At 37.5% G+C, this 22,275-nt stretch overlaps 2 protein-coding genes and 2 non-coding genes across 4 annotated transcripts; 1 reads left to right on the forward strand and 3 right to left on the reverse strand.

The window, feature by feature from the left end:
- The first annotated feature begins 202 nt into the window (after positions 1 to 202).
- Positions 203 to 1,500, forward strand: LOC148904612 (uncharacterized). The gene has a single exon (XM_089025031.1). The coding sequence runs from the start codon at positions 310 to 312 to the stop codon at positions 1,498 to 1,500; it is 1,191 nt and encodes a 396-aa protein (XP_088881157.1). The 5' UTR covers positions 203 to 309.
- Positions 1,501 to 1,727: 227 nt separating this feature from the next.
- Trnad-guc (transfer RNA aspartic acid (anticodon GUC)) lies at positions 1,728 to 1,799 on the reverse strand. Its single transcript has one exon. It is a non-coding gene; the product is annotated as a tRNA-Asp (tRNA).
- A 35-nt stretch (positions 1,800 to 1,834) lies between these two features.
- On the reverse strand, positions 1,835 to 1,922 carry Trnay-gua (transfer RNA tyrosine (anticodon GUA)). The gene is given in 2 exon segments: positions 1,835 to 1,870; positions 1,886 to 1,922. It is a non-coding gene; the product is annotated as a tRNA-Tyr (tRNA).
- Positions 1,923 to 10,116: 8,194 nt separating this feature from the next.
- Positions 10,117 to 12,658, reverse strand: LOC148904615 (uncharacterized). Its single transcript, XM_089025032.1, has 5 exons — positions 12,566 to 12,658; positions 11,758 to 11,833; positions 11,548 to 11,676; positions 10,932 to 11,182; positions 10,117 to 10,290 (listed from the first exon to the last, which is right to left on the reverse strand). The coding sequence occupies exons 1-5, from the start codon at positions 12,656 to 12,658 to the stop codon at positions 10,117 to 10,119; spliced, it is 723 nt and encodes a 240-aa protein (XP_088881158.1).
- Between the last annotated feature and the right edge of the window lie 9,617 nt (positions 12,659 to 22,275).

The following is a 22,275-nucleotide window of genomic DNA, read 5'->3' on the forward strand; positions in this document are numbered from 1 at the left end:
CAATCAAAAGAAGCAGTCCATCTATAATACAGATAGCTGGACCAATGGCTTTTTAGTGTATGTGGCCATATATACTGAAAAATTTCCTGCTCAGCGTGCCAGCATGATGAAGTATATGTCAGTCATCCGGGACCTCTCACATAACTCAGCAGACTGGAAATTTTATGACGAAACTTTTCGTGCCCTGAGAAAGTCTGATCCCTTAGCTATGGCTGCGCTCACATCAGTTAAGAAAGTCAGGCAATAACCGCAATTTTCGTGCAAAACAAGGCTCCTTTCAAACCCCAAAGGGATATTGTTTCAAATTCCATGCAGGGGCCCCCTGTCATGGTTGCAACTTTAAGCACCAATGTTATAAATGTAACGGAAGCCATGCAGCTTCACAGTGCAAACAATCACCAAAGCAAAATAATTTTCAAAAGCCCTCAACTACTAGATACCCCGATACTTCCAATCCTACCAACTCCGGTTGATGTAACCAAATTAGCTTCTTACTTACAAGGCTATGACACAATGATTGCTAATAAGATAACAACAGGTTTTAAAGAGGGTTTCAAATTAGAGTTCCAAGGAGAACGTAAAAACAAATTTTCACACAACCTTTTGTCTGCTCAGCAACTCCCCCTGGTTATTGAAGCTAAGCTTAAGAAAGAAATAAACTTAGGTCGCATTGCTGGCCCTTTCGATTATCCTCCTGTTACACCTTTGCGCGTGTCACCCATAGGAGGCGTCATTCCTAAAAAGAAAGAAGGCGAGTATCGAATGATACAGAATTTGTCCTATCCAGCCGGAGATTCAGTAAATGACGGCATTCCACAAGAAGTTACCTCGGTTCATTATGCCAGTGTAGACGATGCAATCAAATTAATTAAGAAGTTAGGGAGGGGTTGTGCTTTGGCCAAAACAGATATCCAGAGTGCATTCCGCATTATCCCTGTGCATCCAGCAGACTATGCATTACTGGGTTTCCAGTGGCAAGGCAAATGGTATATCGACAGGTGCCTTCCAATGGGATGTGCTAGCTCTTGCAGAATTTTTGAGCAATTTAGCTCTGCCCTCGAATGGACAGCACATAACAAATTAGGCATTAACAGCATGATCCATATTTTGGATGACTTTTTGATCGTAGCAGAATCCCTCTCCCTATGTAAAGCCCAGTTTGGTCAATTTCTTGCCTTATGCGCGGACTTGGGTGTGCCGATTGCTCAGGAGAAAACGGAAGGGCCAGCACACACGTTGAGTTTCGCAGGTGTGAAACTTGATTGCATTGAGTTTGAGGCCAGGCTTTCACAGGACAAAATAGACAAGTGTCTCAGGGCTATTGAAAACACAAAGGCACGTAAAAAAGTAACCCTAAGGGATTTACAATCACTAATAGGACTACTCAATTTTGCTTGTACAACCGTGGTTCCCGGAAGGGTCTTTTTACGTCGCCTTAGTAGATATCATGAAGTGCCGGTTCTGCACCACTTAAGTGAGGTTCCAGTCAGGTTCCAATGAGGTTCCAGCGAGGTACCCCCCTCCCCTCAGGGTCCTTACAGATTTGACGTCATGGCTATTCTTACTTCCCCGTGTTTTTAGTCATGTCTGTTTTTAGGTCGTGGATTGTATTATAGTTCTCGCGACACCTGCTTGGATATTGTCCTTTTTATTGTTGAAAAAAACAACGACATCTTTTCCAAACAATCGATAACAAGTTACCTATTTGTACGCCCCAAAAGTGTAAACTCCATGACAGGGAATCGAACCCTGGTCTCTCGCTCGACAGGCGAGTAAATTAACCACTATACTATCATGGATCTGGATGTTTTATTTTCTATCAAAAATAGTTTTATCTCACGAGTCGAGATTGAACCGACGACCTACAGATAACTGTTATTACATACTACAGTCTGTTGCTCTACCGACTGAGCTACCGCGAGTTCTATCATACTATTACTCTTCAAGAAAACTTTATTTACCCATTTCAAATTAGTTAATCTAAACGAGGGCTTTTAGATATAATGAATAGTAAAACATGTTGCTCAGTATTCAAATCATACTTTATTGTTTTAAACAAAGAATGTGTACGCTTCTTATTCACTAATGAGTTCAACTAGGTATACACTATCAGGCCAGGTACATGAGCAATTCCAGAAATTCCCGCTACAATATGGGCATGTACCCGTTTTTACAATCATAGGAGGCCATCAGAGTCTGCGTCAGAAAATATTTGAATCATTCGTCTTGCACTTCAGGATTTTGAGTCATAACAAGAGGTCTTAGCGTATTTGATTTTAAAGAAAGCGTATGCATTAAACTACAGTCTTCGCAACGATAAAACATTTGTTTTGTATTTTTGGCACTGATAGCAAAAGGGTGTATGCAAACGTCACACACGACTAATTCGTTTTGAGGACTGTGATGCGCTTCGTGCCAACAGCAATTGGGGCATTGTGCCACTAATATCATTAAAAACGATTTAGGTTCTTGACAAGCGTGACACTCTCTTTCTTCTTCTTCTTCTTCTTCTTCGTCCTCACTCTCCGATTCTGAGTCCTCGCTGTCATGTTCCTCTTGGGATTCTTCAGCATCATTGTCACTTTTAGTTTCACTATTGCTAACATCCGTATCATAGTTATCTTCTGGTTACCTGGCAATCAGATCTGCCAATAGTATTTTGTTGCGAATAATATTCTTGTCCAAATCAAGCTCTGCCAATAGACGACTTGCACTAAGAGGTCACGTGATCAAATCGGCCATTGTGGCTGGCATTTTACAGGATTTTAGCTATGCGAGAATGTAAAAAAAGATGGCGGATTCGGGTAGTTTTTTGGGTGACAAAAGGTAAGTTAGCGCACTAAATAACTATAAAAATCCCCTTTTCTTGCAAGAAATATATTCTTAGTAGATATCTATATCTGTTGAAGATCACACGAAATGTGACAGGTTTCAGTTACTCCATCCGTTCACTGCTCTGGTAGCTGGAATGACTGGATCTGGAAAAATGGTTTGGGTTGGGAATTTGCTTGAACATGCAACAAAAGTCATAAATCCATCACCACAGCGTATTGTATGGAGTTACGCACAATGGCAACCTGCTTACGAACACATGTTAGCAACCATTCCCGGGATCGAGTTCGTGAAAGGCATACCCCACGATATTGACGAGGATGGTTATTTCGACCTCAAAATCAATAATGTGATTGTAATTGACGATCAAATGACAGAGACATCCAACGACATGAGAATCATGAGCCTATTTACCAAAGGATCTCATCATCGCAACCTCAGTGTTATTTTCCTGATGCAGAATCTCTACTTTCAAGGAAAAATCATGCGCACCCTGAGTTTGAATGCGGCTTTCCTTGTTCTTTTTAAAAACCCGAGACAAACTACAAATGATGACATTGGGAAAACAAATGTACCATGGAAAAACAGAACAGTTTGTGCAAAAGTACGAAGCCGGTATTCAAAGACCTTATGGGTATCTTTTCGTGGATCTCAAACCAAACACACCAGAAGAATGCAGGCTTCGGACGAATGTTCTTCCCAATGATCTGCCTGCTTTGCAGACGAAGCTGTCAAAAACAGCAATATCGCAACTTGATGGTGGACAGTCAGATGTCACGCAATCTATTGCTAACTATTTCGAACGTCAAAGCTATTTACAATTGCCTATATTAAAAACAATGCAGAACTTAGAGGAGCAAATGGCTAGCATTCTCAGGGATTCCAATACCCCTGCGGAACTAAAAATCAAAAAATATTCGCAGCTATACGATCGATACCTTAATCTACAACAGCAAATTCAAAGTGGTTCGCCCCACAGCTCAATGCTGGAAACGGTGCAATCACCACAGGTACCACCATTGACAAGTCCCAGTCTCCCCACTAGTCTAACATCCCCAGAAAATGTTACTTCAACAAGTCTCACTGATAGCGGCTACACCACACCCAAAACTAAAACGCCTTCATTCCTAGAGCGCCTAACCTCAAAAATTAGAACTCCTGCTCTGGAACTCAGTCGAGCGAGAGCTTCAGCTTCACCGGAGGTTCCTTCCACTCCATTAAGAACCACGACTAGTCTTGATCAACCCTCTTCAATTGCCTCATTCAGCACCCCCAAAACACAATCCCTGCCACCTCCACCTGATTTCCTACCAACTCCTCCGTCAAGCAAAGAAAAATCTGTGAAGTGGATTAGCTATCAAGATTCAGATAAGTATCTTGGTAAAATCTTAAAACCACCGCCACGATCAGAACGATTGAGAGCGATAGCCAAGTCGATACCCGACTGGCAAAATGTGTAGTTCGGAGTTTAGCTGTAGTGACTGAACTATGAAAATCAATCAAAACACTTTGTTTGTCGAGTCTTCCATTGTTTACAAAGATTAAGATTGAACTACATGCAAAACCATTTTGTTTGAAACTGCTTTTGTTAGTTTAGTTATCTTTCAAAACTGCACCATGTAAGAAAAACGGTTAAATAAAAAGATCTATTCCAACTTGGATTATAAGAAAAAGGACAGACGTGAATGCTTATAACTTTATTTAACGCCAACAGTGCAAGAGTCTGTGTTATCAAGATTCAAAAAAATCTGATGAGTTGTTTTCTTATAATTATACAGAAACCATTTCTTTTGTTCGAAGTCGCAGGTGTTGGTATTGAACATCATTGTATATAAGGTTTGTTTAGTTATGATAATAAAAAGTTATATTATTTCGCAAAAGTGACTGCTTGAAGCGTAGGACGGTATGCGCTAGCCTTAATCTAATTTATCTTATTCTAAACTATGTAATATTTACCTAAGTCTTGAGCTTGGATAATTGCCTAACATTAGGATTTGAACTTATTATCTTTAGATTGAATTTTCGCGATTTACAATCCAGTACAAATCCAATACAATCCAGCCAACTAAAAACACGGGGAAGTAAGAATAGCCATGACGTCACCGCTGTAAGGACCCTGAGGGGGGGGGGGGGGGGGTTGATCCACGATCCACTCTGATCCACGATCCACCTGATGTAGGATTGGAACCTCACTGGAACCTCACTTAAGTGGTGCAGAACCGGCACTTCATATCTACTCGCCTTATTAACCTAACATTAGGCATAAAACGCCCACATCACTACATTTCCTTAAATATAGAGGTAAGGAAAGATCTAGCTATTTGGAAGCAATTCTTGATAACTCACAATCGCAGAACAATGTTTCTAGAGGATAACTGGTGCTCATTTGATGCTCTTTGGAATTTTACACCGATGCTGCACAATCACTAGGCTATGGTATTATCTTTAATAAGCGATGGACTTATGGCAAATGGCCAGAGAACTGGAAAAAGAAAAGCATAGCTATACTGGAACTTTTTCCCATCGTTGTAGGTGTCAGCATGTGGTGCGAGCAATTGATAAATAAAAGAGTACTCTTTCGGTCTGACAACGAAAGCGGGGTATTCGCGATTAACAAACAAACATCCAAAGACAGACATGCTGGCCTTGATACGGCGTTTAGTGCTCACATGCCTACAGCACAACATACTTTTTAGGGCTAAACACATACGTGGTAAAGCGAACGCTCTTGCTGACAGTTTATCTCGTTTTCAGATCCAAAAATTCAGAAATCTCGCGACAGGGAAGGAAGCCTCTGCAACTCCCATCCCCGAACATCTCCTACCGCAGATTTGGGAGATATTTTAACTTCATTGCTGCATAGCTCCCTTAGTCACTCCTCACTGCCTACCTACCAAAGGTCTTGGAAAATTTTCAGAGAATTCCACCACTGCTACTTTGGCACACCGAAATTCGCCCTCGTTATTCGTAGCCTATCTAGCAAAGCAAAAATACGCGGCTTCTACAGTTTTCACATACATTTCTGCTATTAGCTACACACATCGATTAGCATCGGTGTCAGACCCCACTCAATCTGCCGGTTGTAAATTGGTTTTAAAAGGGTACTCGAAGATACATCCGTCTCTTGATTCTAGGCTACCTATAACCTTACCGCTACTAGAGCAAATAGTGTATGCTTTTGACCAAACTATATCGCTTGATTACCGCAAGCGGTTGATGAAAGCCATGTGCGCTACGGCATTTTTTGCTGCTCTTAGAGTAGGTGAAATGATATGCAGCCACGGGCAAAACATCAGAAATATAATTAAGCTCAATCAGATTACCTTTTTGAAATCAGCAGACGGTACCACAATGTCGATTCAGCTTACCCTGAGATTTTTTAAACACAGCAATGTAAACCACCCTTCAAATGTGATAATGCACAAGTCACAACCCATCTGCCCGGTTACCTTAATCGCCGAATACCTAAGCGTAAGACATCTTCGAGACGGCCCCTTGTTCTGCTGGCCAGATAATTCACCAGTTCAACGCGCTCAGTTTGTAGAAACGCTCAGACAAACCCAGTTTTCGAATAGGAGCTGCCTCCTGGGCTGTAGCCCAGGGATTTTCAGACGCACAAATCAGACGCTTCGGCCGATGGAAGTCGAATGCCTTCCTAAAATACGTACGTTCCCCTTCACTGTAAGTTCTAAAGCCGCTTGCCGTAAGGCCATTGCCCTCATTTAGATAGCGGAATCGTCCTTCAGCAGGAGCGAAGGAAATGATTCTCAGCCATATTCCGGGTAGTGGATTACTAAAATTATTATTACAATACTTCGCAAGACTTTCAGTAGGAGCGAAAGTTATACGTAACGTTAACAATGTGATTATACGCAATGAAAACATAAAGCCGTTCAGTAGTTAACAATAAAAAGACATCAATGCAGCGAAAATTAAGTTTGCATTTACATAATAGAATATATATTTTGAAGACTTCAGCAGGAGCGAAGATAGTATATCATGTTCTGATCGAGGTTGCAAACTTAAGTTCGCATTTACGTTAATAATAGGTCTAGGAAGACTTTCAGCAGGAGCGAAAGTCGTACGTTAGGTTTAAGATGTAACGATACTCCGCGTGAACATAAAGCCCATGTTAGAATTTTACGATACATAATTCATAGTTACTGTTATTACTTAAAATATAGCGATCAAAACACTGCATTGTCCTTGGGTGGGGTGCCCGATTCATGTCTATTCATCGGTCTTGGGCGGTTTGAAAGTCACCTTTGATGAGAACATTGTATTGTAAGTAGTGGACTTACCATTTTGGGAAAATCCCAAAATACAGTGGTATTAGTTATGTTAATAAACGGCCACACTCGTGGCCAAAAGTTTGCCAACATTGGCTTCTTATTACTGCGCTGTGTCCTCATCAAACATAGCTAGTCCAATGCAACGTTTGTGATTCTTATAGACGAACAAGTAGCATAAATGTATATATATCGCTAAACTGTCAAAGTTTTAGGGATTCGGTGTATATATAATAAATATAGTAAATTTACAGCTAGACTGTCCGTTTGAGAAAAATTTAGTTGATACCTTTGTCAGTCAATAAAGTGTGGTCATATTGTTTTCTCAGCTCAGTATTATAATCCAATGGTTTAAAGGAATACCATGAAAGAGTGCCCTTGGTATCGTTTTGAAAGCCGCAGAGCTCGTTGTGGAAACCACAAATTCTTGCCAATAATATTAAAATAATCTTAGCTACGTACTACAAAAGATGTTGAAAAGGGGCTTCGAATGGAAGGCTTCGCAAATATGTGGTATAATTTATGGTGAGGTGGTAGTGTGGGTTGTGTTAATGGTAATGGTAAAGGTAAACGATGAAGATGGTGATGATGGTGATGATGGCGATGATAGCGATGATGATTGTTGTGGTGACTGTAATGGCAAAGTTGGTGGTGGTAATGATGATGGTGGTGGTGGTGGTGGTGATGCTAGTAATGATGATGATGATGTTGATGAAGAAGACGGTGATAGATGAACATGATGATGTTGGTGGTGATAGTTGTGCTGGTTGTGATCATTATAAATCTGTTACCTCTTTGAACTTGACATCTTGTGAAATTGGCTATTTGCTTGGTTATAAAGGCATCTGTACGTAAGTAAGCAAAAGTTTTGTGATCGATTTCGAACAGTTACTAAAATATTATCAATAATATGTACTTATTGACTGAGTGGGAGGGCCGTACGGGAAAATATTTGGCTCGAGGTGATGCCGTACGGACCGATCGCAAATGACCAAGAGCCAAATATTTTCCCGTACGGCCCGACCTAACTCAGTCAATAAGCATTTTATCATATGACCCTAAATGAAAAAGATATTTTAAAAGTTGCAAAGTATGTCAATACGGTCGAAGGTTTCGAGCAGGGCCATACGGCCCTGCTCACGCCATTTTCCCGAAGCTCTTTTTAAGAGCGCGCGCCAGGGCAAAAACGGATCGTATGATAATAGATGAATATCACCGCTTATGAACATGATTTAGCATACCACACGATAGATTATGTCTCTTTTCTTCACAGTGCGACTGCTGGCCACACGAACTGCATGTCCCATCCAGACACTGGTGCCCTGGGCACTTGTTATCTACACGTGAAAGAGACGAAAAATAGCTAAAAATGGAAGAGTAAGAAATAACTAGTACTGAATCTTTAATGAGGAGGCAAAATTCATTTCCCATTCATTCATATTTTGCTGCTTGTTATCATAGGATTTTCATAGAGCTGGTTAAAAACCTAGTTGTAATGTGATACTCCAAGTTGTAATTGTAATTTCTAATTTTTTAAGTTCATAACCAACTCCGAGAAAGTAACTCACCACAATGACGCTCATCCTCGCCTCCTGGACAGTGTCTAGTTCCATCACACAGTTTATTGTGATGGATACATTTTTGATTGGCACAGGTAAAGTAACCAATTTGACAAACACAACCTTTCTCGTCAGAACCATCCGGACAGTCACCATGGACACCATCACATCTTCGATGTTTATTAATGCACTGGCCATTAGCACACTGGAAGTCAGTTACTTCACATACAAATCCTTTAGAATATGATAAAGGATCTTTTAGCTGGTAATTTTGTAAGTTCAATCAAACTGTAATTCAACGTAACAGTTTATTTGGACGACTTAGAATATAGGGTAGACTTTCGCAAAGTCCGCCGCCCGCTTTGGTTTTTTTTTACTGGGCGCACGACGGACTTTTCGACCTTGCTTCCCGCCAAATTTACCGACCCAAAAACCAGTCGGTAAATTATAGCCAATCACAATGCTCGAAATCCAAGCTGTCAATCACAATGTAAGATTAGTAAGATTATCTCTACGATTCCCATCGGCATCTGTCAACACAACATCTGTCTGACAACATGAGATCAATATCTGAGGCCATATCATAGGGTAAAAGTAAATTAGGATACGAAACTATAAGAGAATACCAGAAACAAAGTATAGAAGCGTATCTTTCAGACAGAGATATCTGCACCTACAGGAGCGGGAAAAAGCCTGACATTTGAGATCGCTCCATTCGCCTTAGATTTTATGAGGTTCGGTGAGAAAACTTAATCGAGACTGTTGTTGTTGTTGTTGTTGTCCCCTTGGTCTCTTTAATGAAAGACCAAGTAACGTCTTTAAAATCAAAGGGGATCTCTGCTTCCTATGTTGGAGACGACTAAACAATTTCCGTCTATAGTCATTGTTCGGAACTTGACTGGCGCGAAGAAAGCATATTTTTTGTTTGGACGCAGGAGATATCGCTATCCTTTCAACAGTTTTAGTTGGAGTTATAGCATCAACCATTATTATTGATAAAACATGTTTTGCTGCTCCGGATATAACATGAAGAAACAAATAATTGAAAACCACAATTCTTTAGCTCCGCCCCCGAAAGCCGACCCTCCCGTATCAAATTCGGAAATGGCGGGAAACGCAAATGAATATCCTGCAAGTTCGACAAGTCGACCTCTCGCGACTTCGTCGCTCGCTCGCTGCGCTCGCAAGATTCTCGCTTTGCTCGAATTAAAAAAACGCCGAGAAAACAAGAGAGGTCGACTTGGGGCAAGTCTAAATATAGGGTGGCTTACGGTAATGCACTGATTCACCTCTCATTTCTGGAACATGACATTACATGTCAGGAGAGTTTGTTAGGTCTCTCCCTTGGTTTAGGGGTTTTCTCAGCTTCTTCCTTCACAAAACCTAACAAGCTAAACTGCAATTCGATCTGTGAGCAAGCCGTGCCCTGACTTTGATTAGCTTTGAGGTAGTTTCCGATTATCGATAAAGTTACACGGTTTTTTTTCTGGACTGCTCATACCCGGTTCTGCAAACTCTGGGCGATGCCTACAGGATCTGCTGGTTGCTTGAAAGCCTCTTATCGCCAACGAAATAGAACCGTTTGTCTTAGACACTCCTTTCAAAATGATCTATAAAAAAGGAAACATATCGCTAAGGAACTTTGGTTGCCTGGAAGTCCCTTGATGAACGGCACTAGAGAAAAACATGTGAGAAAATAAATGTTTGTGTTCTCCGAGTATAGAGTGAGTTTACTCTTGTTGAAACCATAATACTGTATTAATAAAGACAATATGAAAGAATTAGCGTTAAGTTTATATAACTGACTTTAAGTTTTGGTATTTTGTAAAGCAATTTGTCAAGCATGTTGGAAAGCAAAATTTGCATATTTAATTACTATGATTTCGTGTAAATATACTTCGTTGTCTAATACAAGTGAATGAAAAATGTCTGATTTTTGGCAGAAATTCAACAAAATGTTGTAGAACTTTTAAATGATAATTTTGAATGGGCTTTATTAGGGAGGAATTGAAATTAAATTAAATTTTTCACAACTGTCGTTCATTTCTTGACTGATTATTTTTGGACAGAACACACTCAGAACGTTCCTAAAACCACCCAAAGTAACAACTAACGACTATCTTTTTCCATAATCATGCTAACATTGATGTCTTTTTCAGCAAAATATGACTGTGTAAAATCCACAAGCGAAATATTCCACCATGAATCTCTTATTGAAACACCCACGCGGAATGTTCAATTCATAACGTACCTGGAAGTTTTCCTCTGACTTCAAAGGTATTTTAGCTCGTTGCCACTTTATCCCGTGATGGCCTTTCATCAACCACAAGAGATCCTCACTCGAACTACTTTTTCTATAGATTTCGAGACGGGATGACGTGTTGGAAGGAAGAAGATAAGAGAACTCAGCACACATGCTTATGTGTTTATAATTAGAGGTCCAAGGCATAGACGGGGATTCCAGAGACGATATTCCAGGAGTAGTTAGAGCTATAAAATCACCTAGAACAATCAAGGAGATATTCAAGCATAATAGACGCGTTTTCCCGCTAAAGTCACATTTCCCCCCTTTTTTCGTTGGTCGGTTCAGTAAATTGAATACATTGAATGTTTGTTCTTCGTATAATTGATCTAAGTTTGTTTGGTTCCTCCTTTACTATGTTTGCTTGTTGTTGTTGTTGTGGTGGTGGTGGTGGTGGTCGTCGTCTATGTTGTCCGTTTTTCGTGATATCAAAGATTCTGGCAATAATCTTATAGCAATAAATTATATTTGTTAGCGGTTCTTTTAAAACAAACAAAAACAAAAAAACAAAAAAACAAAACAAAAAAATAATAATAATAATAATAATAACAAATAAATTAAAAACCTCCAAAGATAATTTTGTCTTCCATTTTTCCTCGCTTTTCTAAACTCCACTGGCATGAAGTGTCTTGTGACGTAACGATCCATCCAGGACATCTTCCATCGCCAAAAGAGCACTGAAGTCTTGTAGAATCTGCAACAGAAGCAATAAATAATAATAGATTAATAGATTAAATAATCAATTAAAGATTCAGGTTAAAGCCAAATTTCTTACCAGAAACTTGTATGGACTCTGCGATAGTTCTTTTTCTTCTCCAATGTGTGTCGTCAGCCAGAAAATCATAGATGATCTATGCCATAGATTAATATTTATTAAATAATTTTTGTATAAAATCTACACTTTTAGGACGTTGGCTAGCATTTTTCGCTCGCAGCCTTTCTTCGCATGAGTTTAGTGCGCGCGCGCTCATCGTAATGACGTCATTAGAATGGGCAAAATATCAAGAAAACCCATTTTCCAATTAGTTTACGGCAAAATATCTTGGAAACCAATTGGGTGACCCCTATTTTACTCTGTATTAAAATCAAAATGCTACCAAAACCTACAAAATTTGTAAATATTAAAGAAAATTAGGGTTGATACTAAATTTAGGGGGGGGGGGGGAAATCCACATATTAACGAATTCGAATGGTACGAATTTTGACTGCACCGCAAGTGTTGAAAGTTTCATTAATCCTTATCACTAACTTTTACTTGCATGCTTTTTATTCCGAAATGTTAAAGAACGTCTTATGTGATGGTTATGAATTAGTTTTGTGCATTTCTTTGAGGTTTTTGATTGTTTTCGTAGCGTTTCTTTGATCTCTTAAGTTACTCTATAGTGCGCGATTTTTCCTCGATAAATACTATATTTCCTCAGCGTTTAGCAAAAAAATAAATTCGGTGATCCCCATTATATTTTTTATTTTCATTTTTTGAACAAGAACAATGCTGGGATATGTTTATGCCAAGTTTTAAAAAAATTCTGATTGCAACTTCATAGCTGTCGACGTTTAAATAATTCAACAAAACACATTCTTACATAAATACTGTAGTTGCCTGGTTGAACGACCGCCTCGATTTTGTGTCTCATTTTGTGTTCTTCACAGGTCATTTCTAGGCTCCTGTTCACCATTATAGTCTGCTTAAACGCTTCTAGCTTTAATACCAGGGGGCAGGAAGGACAGAGAATACCTTTGCAGCAGAATTTGTAGACAGCTGTGGAGTGGAGTAATGATAAATAGTTCGTAATGACAAGCAATCACTGTAAGAACTAGAATATAGGATCCTCTTGACAAAATGAGTGATGTTATAATAATCTATTAGTACGGTAAACTTTCTTCAACATATTCCCATTGATATATTCTCTTATAAGTAGTATAGGCCGCACCGCACGGGACGGATTTTTGCGGAGGATTTACTAATTTTGCGGAGGATTCGAGTATCTTATGCGGTGGATTTAATTATGTTCTAGTACGTCACGCATTACGTGTATCATATGCGGTGGATTTAATTATTTTTATTACTTATTACCATAAAATGACGGGTAGGTATTGTGAAGTTGCCATGACGACCAATTGACGCCATGAGTTTATTGTTTGACAAGTTTGGACAAGTCTTTTGTTTAGCAATCCAATTTATAGAGCTTGGGGATTTTGAATTTTTAACTCCAAAACTCAACCAACCAACCAACCAAGCAAGACCTAAAAACGTCGACTTTTGAGAAATGCAATGGCTACGTTATTCCAGTTAGGATCTCGAGGATATCACGCTACCGTCAATGAATTCAAAGGACTAATGAAAATTTGCTGACTTTTGTATCCAACACAATGCACTTAATGACTCATAAACGATAAACAATAAGACCTACTAAGTTCTTCCTAATTATGCAAAAATCAGCTGAAAATGATTAGTTCTGTTATCTTGTTCTTTATTATATAAACAGCAATCGTTCTATTTCATACTGGACCATAGTACAATGATTCTGAGTTCCCTTGGCATTCAAGCTTATTAATGCTGTCATGGTAATAAGTAATAAAAATAATTAAATCCACCGCATATGATAAACGTAATGCATGAGGTATTAGAACATAATTAAATCCACCGCATAAGATACTCGAATCCTCCGCAAAATTAGTAAATCTCCGCAAAAATCCGGCCCGTGCGGTGCGGCCTATACTACTCTTATACTATTAATTTTTCAATTGGAAAGAATATTATATTATTATGTATATTTTATATAATGTATTCATTATAACAAATAATTATATAATTAACCTCTGTTCGCAAGTCGTATTCACTGACTACTCTGGCTAATTTACTAACGCTAAAACAGGGATCTAATACTTAGGATAGAATATATATATTATAATTGATAATTAGGATTTTTTGAATTATCATATTCATTACTTTCCGACTTTCTTTCCCTTTTTTTCAGTTATGTTCATATTTAGCTTTTTACCAATATATCCCTACAACACGTTTGAGGGGAAAACTGGATCGAGTTGGCATTGCAATGCATTTTGGGGCTGTTTTAGGGGACGAAATAGCCAACATCTTAAATATATGTCCCTTAAAAGCCCCACAATGCGTTGCAATGACATCTCGACCCAGTTTTCTCCCTCAACCTCGGAATGGCTAGCTATTGGCGACTTTAATTACCTTCTAAGGTGATTTCCGAACCAAGTGCAATCTTTCTACTGATGTTGAAAGTTAAGTGAAACTCCAGAACTCTAGAACCTGTTGTTCAATTGACATGATAATTTGCTTGATAATTAATAATGAATATTTATGATAGATCAGAATGGAAAAAACCTTGCAAATATTTTGCTTTGCCAGGAGCCAATAACACGGAGCATTCGGCTCATGAATCGTCCTATAGATACTTAGAACGGCTTTTCAATCCTCGAGAAATAAAGAACGAAGATATATAGCCACCTTGTTGGTGGTATATACATAAGGAAGTATGAGGAATGATCTTTGTTATTTGGCATCCACGGCATATGAATCTAAAAATAACCAGTACTAGAGAATTATAAATCGAGATACGGGTACTAGACAGTGTACGGTCCAGGTAATAGGCAACTGAAAAAGCGTCATAAAAAACAGCACTTACCTGGTCTCATCCAGTACAGGTAGTCCTGGGGGAAAAGCTGGATATTGTTTTGGCCGGGTAACCTTGTGACTACAGTGAGATAATCCTGGTTCACCCTCTGTCGCATGTAAACTTCCATGTGATATAAATGACATTTGCTGAAGTTACGATATTTGTATTGGCTTTTGCTCCTGAAAAAGTAACTAAAAATTAAAACTAAAGAAATCAATAAACGAGAAAAAGAATGCTCAACGTTTCCTTACAATTTGTATCTGATGGGATACGTAGGTGATTCGATTTTAATCAACAAATTCTTATCGTATCTCTTGATCCCATCTTCCAGTCCTGGTTCTTCGGCTTTTCTTAGCCATATTTCACATTCATCGCCACATGAAGCTGAGATGAAGTAAAGTCCTGAGGTATTGACCTGAAAAATTAAGATAGTTTTGCTCAATGGCCAAAAGATTCTTGCAGATGTTTTAAGCAATGAAACCTGATAAATCAACTAAACTTCAAGGAAAGCGTTTGTAATTATTCAAAGGTAATTTAATCCGTTTTTCTTAAATAATCCTTACCATAATATAACCTTTTCCTCGTAGACTGTAGTTTAAGACACCCGAAAATCCAGGAATAGCAAAGGTTGGCAAAACACTGGATATATTGGGGGTACCCCAAAATACCTCATTATACCAAACGAATGGGTACATTTTAGACGTGATGTACTTGTTCCATAATTCATACGAAACTCCTCGAATGTTAGTGAAGTTATCTGCGAGACATACAAAAAGGATTCATAGCAAAAGTATCGGCGGACGGGCGGACGGGCGGACGGGCGGACGGGCGGACGGGCGGACGGGCGGACGGGCGGACGGGCGGACGGGCGGACGGGCGGGAATTTAGAGGTCTTGCCGACAGCCGATACATCTGGTTCACTGCACAACTCCAAAATTACACTCTTATCTGATGAACGAATTTTAATAGAGTTCGTTTTGAATTCAACGTCACACGTCGCTATTTGCTTATTTATTGTATCCATGGTAACAGTACACTCAATGCTGCGCCCAGAGTTCGAATCGTACACGATTACAATCGGTTTTATGTAATGTTGGCTGTCCTTCTTGGCCTGACAGCTACAATTAAATGTCACAGTATAAATGTAGACTCTTCTTCCTAAATGTATTCGTATCCAGGGATTTGATTCCTGAAAAAAGAGTACGTTAAATCACCATTGAACTAATGAAGGGTTTTGTGGACTAAAAATAACGCGCTATTACTATAAAGTTTGAAAAAGCTAACCTCGATCAAAGTTTATCGATTGTTACTATTTCACACGACCAGAGATTGAAGGATATTAGTTTGGAAGTCTGGATACCAAAATGTTTCTTCAAGATTCACCTATTTGTTGATTGCTAAGAGATGTGATATTTGTGTGCAGACTTGTATTATTTTGAATATGCAAATCATTAACGAAGTGTTTTCTCAGAACGGGGCAAGTTCATGGTTAAAGAAACTAATCTCACCTTAGATATTCTTAGATTCATAGGTGGAGGTGAGACGGTTTTGTTAAGATTCGTCTGATTTTCAACCTGCAAATCATTAACAAAGTATTTTCTCAGAATCGGCGCATATTCATTCTTCATGATAATTGAAAAAAGACTACTAAGTTAGAAAAAGTATTCTTACCTTAGTTGTTGTTAGATTCAAAGGTGGAGGTGAGACGGTTTTGTTAAGATTCGTCTGATTTTCAACCTGCAAATCATTAACATAGTGTTTGCGCAGAGTTCTTTCTTCATTGTAAGAAGACTATAATATATACTTATTTCAATAAAATTAGTCACCAAAAACATAGAAAGCTGAGATCAATAGGATCGTGGGAAACTTTTCATATCAAGCAAGTAAAGCTTTTGATACAAATTGCAGCTCGATGATGCTCAGAAGAGGTGAGACTGTAACCGGTAAAAGATGTGCAAGTCCATCAACAGTTATCAAGCGGTTGAAACATGTAAAATGTATCTACCCATAATCCTTGTCGTTCTCCCAACCAAATAAAATTCTGCAACTTTATATATATATGCAGCGATATGCAGAAATTCTGATCCAACCAAGTATATAGTATATGACTATGTCGGGTGCATTATCGCATCTATTCAAATCAAAAACAAAAGTAATTTCCAAAAACCTCAGTATACCGGAACCCCCGCAAAACCGGAAATTTTTATCGGTCCAAGCACTGTCCGGTATAGAGGGGTTTTACTGTAAAAGTAGTCCTTAACATATATCCTGCAGAAAAATATTTTACCTAGAAGGATAGTAGTGCAACGAAAAACGTTTGTTTATAATAGACTCAACAGAGCAGCCATATTGCTCAATCTTTACATAAACGTGGACATACGCAGTCAAATTAGCGCCCTGTTGATGAACACTAGCAGTGCGGTCGAAACGTCGCGGTTCTCCCAACTGCCACAATCGTGAGATAAATGAATAAGTATAATCTTTGATTTATATTCACGATGCATAATCTGTTCCATTCTATGCTTAAATATGTTTGCTTAACCAAAACGTTTGTGCAATACATTATGTCTCTGATACAATAGAAAATAAGTAAGACAAAAAAAGTTATCTTTTAAGGTAGTACCGGATCTCCAAAATTCTTCTATGAATTTTTTTTTTTAATTCTGTCATTTGAAGTTCATTGTTAGGGTATTAAAATAACGAAAAAAGAGAAGGGGGTCACCCTATTGGTTATCGAGATATAAGGCTTCAAAAAGGAGGGATTTTTCAGTTTTCTGCGCGTTTTCGCCGAAAATCTGCCTCTTCTAATAAATTCGAATTACTCGAATCGATTTAACAAAGAAAAAACAGAAAACTGTTTTAAACTATAGGTGTTGAGTCTAGAAAACATATCTAGATAAAAAATCCATCCAATCTTTTGCAAGTAGTGTGAAAAGTTAATTCTAGAAGCGAAATTGCTTGTAATTCGGCGCAGTTATATGCGTGTGTAGTTGTAAATATGTTGAAAATTTATGACAATTCTTTCAATGAACTTTTTTTCCCGCGCTAAATCCAAAGAAAATGATATCTAGCTTCGAATGAAAAGAAAAAAATTTGGGGGTCGCCCTACTAATAGACGAGCTATGAGCGACTAAATCCCAGTTTTTGGTCAAAAAACACAAATCCTGTCCGCGCGGGACTGGGTTCTAGTACATTAACCTTCGTCTGAAGCATGTCAAATCGTCTTTGTAGTCTCCAGATAATCTAAGACGTATTTCGAATTGATTTTGGAATAACATGCCAAATTCATTTTTTGTTTCTTCATTTATATAAAGTTATGAATTTGTTGAGTGGTCAGCGGTCATCGGCCGAGATGGACGTGTGTGGAAACGCTCCGCGCTTAATTCAAGAATTTTTGGTATTTTTTCTCTATTTGTGCCTATTATTTTTCGTTTGATGTCTGTTTATACCATGAGCTTCACACAAGAAGATTTTCATTACCTGCTCGAAAAAGAATTGGGGCCTGTTCGTTTGTCAATGCAGTTTATTAACTCTCAATATGAAGCAATGGCCTCCAAAGTGAAAGCTTTGGAAGAACAAAACTCGGCACTTAAAATTGAAAACAACGCTCTCAATAGTCAGATCAAAGCTGTAAATGATACAGTCAATCAACAATCGCTCCAAATCGATGAAATCGAGCAGTACTCAAGACGAGATTGCTTAGAGTTTAAAGGGATTCCTCTACGAGACTCAGAAGATACTGACGACATCGTGTTAGAAATAGCTGATCTTCTGGACATTGACATCGAGAGAAAGGATATATCTGTTAGCCATAGGCTACCTGTTAGTAAAAGACAACCTTCTGATACCAACCATGGTAAACCTGAACCACCAATTATCATTGCGAAATTCGTCCGAAGAGAGATCAAGGAAAAGCTGTACAAAGCTAGAAATCAATTGAAAGGCAAAAGCTCCAAAGACCTCGAAGGTGCAAATGCTTGGGATAATGACAATAGCATCTTTATATCGAAAAAATAAATAACATTGATAAGGAAAACAAAAATTGTATTCTCATGGGGGATTTCAATATTAATTTGCTAAATTTTCAAACGCATCCTGATACTGATAATTTTGTTAATACACTTGGCTCATTTTCTTTTCACCCTCAAATTCTTAAACCGACTAGAATTACAAATCACTCGGCAACCCTTATTGATAACAACTTTTTTTTCTTAAAAATCAAGTCATAAGTGGTACATCCTATGTGACATTACAGATCATCTCCCTAACTTCTTAATCGTGTGTAGGCTTTCTACTACCTGTAAAAAGCCAACAAATATATATAAAAGATACTATTTTAAACTGAACATAGAAGCCCTTCTCAATGATATGAGCAATATTGACTGGCATGAAAAGCTTTACTTTCCCCAAGGAGGAAATGCTAATGCCCATATTAATACCTTGTTTCAATCCTTTTTTCACACTTCCTATGAGATTATTGATAAACATGTCCCTTTTCGCAAAGTCACTAGACGTGAAATTAAGATCTCTTCTAAACCTTGGATTACCCCTGGAATTTCAACTTCAATGAGAATTAGGAATAAACTTTTACAAAAGCATCTTAACTTAGGCAGTGCATATTACCATACTAAGTATAAATTTTATCGTAATAAGATAACTCAACTCATAAGGACTAGTAAAAGAAATTACTATCATGATTATTTTTCTAGAAATTCAAAAAATATCAAGAAAACTTGGTCTGGTATTAAAGAAATCATCTCCTTAAAAGCAAAGGGCTCTAACCCACTGCCTTCAAAGTTTATTCTTAATGATCAAGCTATTACTGACCTAAGACCATTGCTTTATCATTTAATGCATTTTTTCTAATATTGGGAGAACATTAGCAAATAAAATTCTTCTAACCAACTTTACACCTGAAGAGTATTTAGGTAATCCTTTGCCACATAGCTTTTATTTGTCTCCTGTGACTGCTTCTGAAATCGAAATTGAAATCTCTAATTTAAAATCTTCAAAAGCTGCAGGACCCTATAGTTTTCCTGTGTATTTGTTAAAGATTTTAAAGTCTTGTCTGTCAACTCCACTGGAAATGATTTACAACCTCTCTTTTTCAACTGGCTGTGTTCCAGATCAATTTAAAATTGCTAATGTCATCCCAATTCATAAAAAAGATTCAGTGTCTGATATCAATAATTATCGTCCTATTTCCCTTCTCTCTATTTTTAACAAAATAACCATTCTACATCTTATGCTACCCTATTAATCACTGACAAAATTCAGAAAGCTATAAAAGATGGCCTATAGTCTTGCGCGATTTTTTTTGACTTTGCTAAGGCCTTTGACACTGTAGATCACACTATCCTTATCAAGAAACTAATGCATTACGGAATAAGAGGCATCGCAATTGATTGGTTCTCTTCTTACTTAGATAGTAGAGTCCAACATGTATCAATTGGTAACATAACTTCTGAAGATGCAGTTATTACTCATGGCGTCCCCAGAGTTCAGTCTTAGGCCCTCTTCTTTTTCTTTTGTACATTAATGACTTTCATAATTGCTGCACATTCTTTGACTTTCATATTTTTGCAGATGATACCAATTTATTTTGCTCGAATAAAAGTCTTTTGAGTCTGGGATCTTTAATTAATGAAAATCTTGGCTTCATCTTTGCTTGGCTCACTGCCAACAGGCTTTCTTTAAATATCAAAAAAACTAACTTCATTATTTTCCATTCTCCTCAAAAAGCAACCCAGTTTTCACCTATCAATAATTTAGAAATAAAGCAACTTGATTGTATTAAATACCTTGGTATTTTTATTGATTCTAGTCTTAATTGGAAATCTCATGTTCAACACATATCACATAAAATTAGACGTTCTATTGGTGTCATCTCGAAAATACGTCATGTAAATACATCTATTTTAATACAACTGTGTTATACTTTAATTTATCCGTTCAGTTAACAAATGGTATTACTTCTTGGGGAAATACTTATTTAACTAATCTGAAACCTCTTATTTCTCTACAAAAAAAGATTACTAGTATCATAACTTTTTCTCAGTATAACTCTCATTCATCTCCCCTTTTCTCTAAGCTAAATATAATAAAATTTGTTGACCTAATTTTTATTCATAACGCTATATTTATGTACGATTTTCATACTAATAGTTTAACTCGTCCTTTTAATGGTTTTTTTATTAGCATAAAAAGAGTACATCAATAGAACACCAGACTAGCAAGTAAAAACACTTACTCCTTTCATAAAATTAGAACAAACTATGGCAAATTCAATATTCGCTATGTAGGGGCGAAGGTCTGGAATTCCATTCCTGATAATTCAAAATCTAGTAGGCGTGGCTGCTTCAAAAGAACATCTGATCAATTCTTTTCTCGATGAATGTTAATCTAGTATATTGACGTATTCTCTTGTGTGCATGTGAGTGCGTATATTTTCTCATGTGTATTTTTTGTGTATGAAATTTGTATTTTCTGCTTTTTTAATTTGCTATTTATCCTTGTTACTTTTTTCTAACTCGATTAGCTTTTTAGCTATTTAGGTAGCTGTGCTCGTGTTTTTGCAATTTTAAATTTATGTTGCATGTAATTCTTTCCTCCTTGAGTGCAAATAAACTATTGTTGTTTGTTGTTTGTTGTGTTGTTTTGAATCAAAAGAGTGATCAAGTCAGGCAATGACAATCTAAGCATGTTTTGAAAACATTTCATTTTTGCCTCAAAAGTTCCATGAATTAGCGAAATACTTTGTTAAGTTATAGAAAAGGATTCCACTTCTGACATTATTTAAATCAATTTTCAAAACAGCGCAAATAAAGGGTAAAAAACGAGATGCGCGAAATAGATGCCGGGTCCGGAACTACCTTAAGTTTTGCATCTCATTTGATACCTTGCTTCTTATTAGACATTTGCATAAATGTATACTACAATCTTTCTGCAATCAAGTGTATATAATATATACAGCCATATCCAAAAAAAAAAAAAGAACCTTCTTCGTACATATATACAAGTATACTATATCAAAGATATATAAAAATTTATGGGATATCATCGCTGATATTTTTCGAGTTGCCTATCACTATGGCTTTCTGAAAAATATACTTTTGATATACTTGTATATATTACATATAAAAGGGTCAAAGTTTATGCATATATCAATATGTAATATATACAGTATGCGTGGTCATGTTGTATGAAGATATACAACCACGAGGCGTAGCCGAGTGATTGTATATCTGATACAACACGGACACGAATACTGTATATGACCTATCAAACGTCTAGGTTAGTTCCTTTGTGTTGCACTAAAATTTTCAAAATTAAAGTGAATTTGGCCAAGAAAATCCAACTTAAAGTTTATGCAAATGAACACAGTTTTGTATCAGATTTACAACACTCTTCACGGTCGTGATTTCTGTTGTGTTTTCCTCATGCATTATTCATGAGTTTGATAATAAATAAATAAATATATATATAGTCTTTACCTTTGTTGGTGCTTGATTAATTGTCGGAGAAGGTTGGGCAGATGTGTGGAATAGCATCTTGTGATGAACTTTAAATCCATTTCTAAAAAAAACTGCGCCAATATAACAAAAAATAAATATACCAAACCAACAACCAAACCAAACCAACCAACC

The sequence above is a fragment of the Actinia tenebrosa genome, unplaced genomic scaffold (genome assembly GCF_029948245.1).
Source record: "Actinia tenebrosa isolate PJP-AT-01 unplaced genomic scaffold, QUT_ActTen_1.0 PGA_scaffold9__36_contigs__length_13948895, whole genome shotgun sequence".
Taxonomy (NCBI): domain Eukaryota; kingdom Metazoa; phylum Cnidaria; class Anthozoa; order Actiniaria; family Actiniidae; genus Actinia; species Actinia tenebrosa.